The sequence below is a fragment of the Sinocyclocheilus anshuiensis genome, unplaced genomic scaffold, assembly GCF_001515605.1.
Source record: "Sinocyclocheilus anshuiensis isolate Anshui unplaced genomic scaffold, SAMN03320099.WGS_v1.1 scaffold2422, whole genome shotgun sequence".
Lineage (NCBI taxonomy): Eukaryota > Metazoa > Chordata > Actinopteri > Cypriniformes > Cyprinidae > Sinocyclocheilus > Sinocyclocheilus anshuiensis.
This window is the reverse complement of record NW_015557345.1, coordinates 252908-257960: the sequence shown is the minus strand read 5'-3', so window position 1 is coordinate 257960 and position 5053 is coordinate 252908. Positions and strand designations below refer to the sequence as shown.

Here is a 5053-nt window from a genome sequence, read left to right as displayed (position 1 = left end):
TCTGGAATATGTAAATGACTTGTGCTCATGCACAATGGTTTGGGACGCTGTTGTAGGGTTGTCTTGGTTATTAAATTGTCAATAATGAATATGTTATTGTCAATGATTTTCTCACATGATCTAGGCTGTAATAAAAAAGGAAATCGGTTCGATCTGTTTCATGTGTGTAGACTTGGGGGTCTGTGAATAGGACAATTAACATGCAAATTATTGTGCATAATATGATTAAATTGACAAAATCATTCAATTTGCTACTGGGAGAATTTCCTAATTACAGCAATTCCCCAATCAGCTAGCAAAACAGCCTGGCTGACTCAACAGCCAATTATGTGTTTTCATGGATAGACAAATTGTGCTTTCATGGTTAAACATATCTGAAGTCTACTAGGGTATAATCAAGTTGCAAATGCAAGGTTTTGTGCTGTATAGTGTAATTTGCATAATTTACATAATACATAATTTAATCAGTTTGTTAAAATTAGGATGCTAGTCTGTACAGAAGTATGTGCAAATGTAGGCTACAAAATTGAAAAACACTCATGGGAAAGCCTATTATAATGGCCATTATTTGGCCCCTAGATAGATCAGATTAAAAGTTGAATGTCATGGCCCATGGTGCTGCAGCCTCTTACAGGGGCTTAAATCGTGACTCCCATGGGTCCATTCTTGATGGGATAATCATGTTCATCCTTACAGCTGATTGTTTTACCCATTTTTGTGCAACTTTTAATTTCTTGCTTATAAAGGGTCATTGCCTTCGATAATTGCAAAGAACTGACTTGTTCGTGTTGCCCATCTGAACCAAACAAAATACAGAAAGAAAAAAAAAAATATATATATATATATATATATATAAAATCAGCCAATAAACAATTAAAAATGCTTCTATGTGTTTCTGTTTTGTCCTCATATTGAAAAAAACACTGCTAACCACTCCAAGACATCACTGCTTTCAAGTGGCCCATTTTCTCATTAATTTCTCTGAAAACAATGATTATCGTAACCTTCACCCAGTGCGGGAGATGGGAGGGAGAAAGTAAGGAAAAATAAGCCTCTTTAGTGTGTTTCCAGTCCAGTGCTCTCACGTTGGGTGTGATTTGACAGCCGTGTATATCAGAGGCCACATCATCGCTCACTCTCCTCTGGTTCTCCTCATACTCAGACGGAGATAATAGGCTATTAGAGGCATGGGATTAATTTGTAGCCAATTACCACTCACAGTGGAATATGAATGCATAAATAAGCCACGGTCTGTGTCTAAGTTTTGGAGATGATCAGAGCTGTGTAAAGGGGAGGGTAGCCAGCTGGGCGCGCGCGTGTGTGTGTGTGTATGTGACATAAACGACGGGGTCCTGAGGGGACGGTTCAAACCCGAAAAGGACCTGAGCAGGGGGACAGAGTGTGTGTGTGTGTGTGTGTGTGTGTGTGTGTGTGTGTGTGTGTGTGTGTGTGTGTGTGTGACATAAACGACGGGGTGTCCTGAGGGGACGGTTCAAACCCAAAAAGGACCTGAGCAGGGGGACATCAGCATCAACAACCAGAGACCGGCTGGATCAACTTCTGACCAAAATCATCTTAAGTAGCAGACTGCTCTTATTCGATGTCTTTTCACCAGTATGTGTCCTGTTGAATAAAGAACGGCGAAAGAAAACAGAAGTCAGACAGCTGTGCTGCCCTCTGGAGAGCTATGAACCGGGATAAAGTGCAGGTTGGCGAATCCATCGTACCTGCCGCTGTGATCGTGGTCGCTCCGCAGGACGGCATGGACGACAAGCGGCTCACTGCCGGAGAATTGCCCGTGTTTAACTGCGCCGGAGAGAGAGACGCTTTACCGGCGGAGAGTCGAGAAACCTCACCGAGACACGAGCCCTCACCCGCCGGCGCGCCTCCTACAGGCCACAGGACAACCTCCTTCTCGGTTTTGGACATTTTGGACCCCAATAAATTTACTAGTAAGAAGCAAACACCTAACAGGACAGGTTGTGATTTCACGTTTGGTGCGGAAAACAGAAGCGATGACTCAAATCACACGATCGAGCACAAGTCTTATCAAGAGGACTACGACTGTAAAAAAACATCAGGGATTTTAAGTAAGTTACGATTGTTTCTCTTATAATTGTGTGTATGTTCAAAATGATGTTTAACATGACAGAGTACATCGTTTACAAATAACATGGGCATGCATTTTTTTCAACATTAACGTTGTAGCCCAAGTTAAAATCATATAATGGAAATGTGGGCAAGTATGTGTGTGTGTGTGTTTATTATTATTATAAATCTTAATGCAAAATGTACCTGGATGTATAAGGGAGTAAAAAGGCCGTGTTTTAGTTACTGTGATTGGTCACCTAACCCTAACGATTATAATTCACTTTTTTCACTTTTCGCTTAAAATGATACTGTGGTGTGTCAAATAAATTAATAAAAGTACGAATATTCCAAGTAGTCTCATAATTATTTACGTCATAAAACATTATAATGTTTAAAATAGTTTTCGATAGAGTATAACTTCATTGCAGGACACTGCTTGAAATCTCCATATTCAGAGCTGTTTTGTTGCTTAGGGTGTTTATTATAAGAAAACTCAAGTTTTATAACAAAATAATTTCTTTATTGTTAACAAATGCAACTAGACCTTAAACCACTCTTCTGCACCTGGAAGAGCCATAAAGATGGACTTAAACTAAAGTTTATTTACAGAAGGAATTGTATCCGTTTTTTTTTTTTTTTTATAATTAAAATCCTTGTAAATGGACATGTTGTCTTTTTGATTGAGTGGTTGTGGAGTGAAATATAATAATAATCCCTCATTATTCTAAAATATATTAGTTTACTGTTATTCGTGAGACTGGTACACTCTTAAAAATAAAGGTGCTTCAAAAGGTTCTTCACAGCGATGCCATAGAAGAACCATTTTTGGTTCCACAAAGAACCATTCAGTCAAAGGTTCTTTGAAGAAGCATCTCTTTCTTACCTTTTTGTAATCTGAAGAACCTTCTTTCGCCACAAAGAAGCTTTAGTGAAACAGAAAGGTTCTTCAGATGTTAAAGGTTCTTTATGGAACCATTTAGACAAAAAGGTTCTTCTATGGCATCGTGAAGCACCTTTATTTTTAAGAATGTAGAAACTTATTTTAAAATGTATGTCACTCGGCATTTTAATTGAGTGTGCGTGCGTGTGTGTTTGTTTGTCAGGTGAATACATAAAAACAAATCTTCAAATAAGTCTTACGTTTAAGAATTTTAGCAATTTTTTGAGCTCCAAAGGTTTTGGAGCACTACAGTCGTGCTGTCCGAGCACCTTCTACACTTTTTGTTTTGGAGACCCATGATCGATATCTCCTTTAATAAGTATAATAGGTTTTAATCTTGTAATTATCCGAATTTTGGTCCTATATTTAAATGTTGAGAAAGAGTTTGCAAGCTGCCTGAAAGAGATATACTCATTTCTATAATAGGATATCGACCAGTCTGGAGCAGATCCTCCACATTATCAACGTCTTTACGCAGCAAGTTGTGTTAAATTAAACCCAATCGAATGAGTTTAATTGTTTTTTTTCTTCTTTTCTTTAGATATATTAGTGCTTTGTCTGGAATCTAAATGGTGAAAACAGAAAGCGCGGTCTTCATTGGGATCATCTTATCTTCTGTGCCTGCATTTGCAAGGACAAATATGTGTCAACCTCTATGATTGATTAGAGGCAGCGCGCAAAAGCAATTTTCAATAAACAGTAATTGTAGGCTGCAATAATTTGATAAGGTTTGTGCTGTTTTTAACAGCCTCTTTAAATGGATGAGTAAATTGAGAGTTATCGATTAGACGCCCGTGCTGTGATTTAAGATGTCAAGACGAATTGACACGCCATCTACTCTGTCCCCACTTTATATAAAGAGGAAGACTAGAACAGAAATATCAGTTTAATTTTAAGTGTAAAAATGTTGTCATTCCGTTTTTTAAGGATTTAAACTTTAAACTAGTAGGCTAAACATAATTAGGCATGTGCTATAGCCTAGTTTATTTCAGACAAAGTAGAAAATAATTTCTACCTTACCAATCGAAATCACATTACAAGAAATGTTACATATTTATTTAAATGAGAACATTAAGAGTTTTATTTGAGAGAAAAATAGATGAGAAAAATATAGCAAATATAGAGTAAGAAACAACTGAATTTCCTTACTAAAATGCTTTTCTTCTCCCCGTTGGTGCTACCAAACTCATATCAGCGTGTTAAGCTGTGTTCAGCTCTGCATTCAGGTCATTTGTAGACGGAGGTGTAAAGCTGACTTTTAACGGCAGTGTTGTGTGTTTCCACAGAAGACGGATTTGTGTTCCGGTCAGATGAATGTGAGGCTGATTTGACCCGAGGGAACCAGTCGGACAGCGAGCTGCAGGAGGACCTGTGCAGCGAGGAGAGCAGCGCCCTGATGATCGGAAACAACGACGCCGAGTTTGGGCAGCATGAGGACGACGACTCACTAAGTAAAAGTCCAGAAGGACAGGAGACTCAACAGTCCTCATCAAACGGACAGAATCACTCGGTCAAACCCAAACGTAAGCGCTCCGGTTCAGACTCAAAGTCTGGCAAACCCAGAAGGGCCCGAACTGCGTTCACGTATGAGCAGCTGGTGGCTCTGGAGAACAAATTTAAGTCGACGCGATACCTGTCCGTGTGCGAACGCCTCAACCTGGCGCTGTCTTTGAGCTTGACAGAGACTCAGGTGAAAATATGGTTTCAGAACCGCCGGACCAAGTGGAAGAAACAGAACCCGGGAGCAGACACGAGCGCACCGACCAGCGGGAGTGGAGGAGGACCGAGCAGCGGGCTGGGCAGCCTGAGTCCTCTGAGCCCGTCTCCTCCTATGGGCGGTCATCTGTCCATGCACACCAGCTATCCGGGTCACACGCCAGGAGGACTCGTCTGCACCACTCAATTACCCTTTCTGCCGGGTCACGCGGTACTGTCACCCTTCATGCTCGGCTCTCAGACTTACGGAGCTCACACATTTTACGCGCCGCACTTATAAGAAATCATCTTCAGGAGATCTTGTCC

The 5053-nt window shown here is 40.4% G+C and overlaps 1 protein-coding gene across 1 annotated transcript; it reads left to right on the top strand.

Annotated features, from left to right (window-relative positions):
* Positions 1 to 1687: 1687 nt before the first annotated feature.
* LOC107679121 (NK1 transcription factor-related protein 2-like) lies at positions 1688 to 5038 on the top strand. Its single transcript, XM_016474582.1, has 2 exons — positions 1688 to 2090; positions 4318 to 5038. Exons 1-2 carry the CDS (start codon positions 1688 to 1690, stop codon positions 5025 to 5027), a joined length of 1113 nt encoding a protein of 370 aa, XP_016330068.1. The 3' UTR covers positions 5028 to 5038.
* Positions 5039 to 5053: the final 15 nt, after the last annotated feature.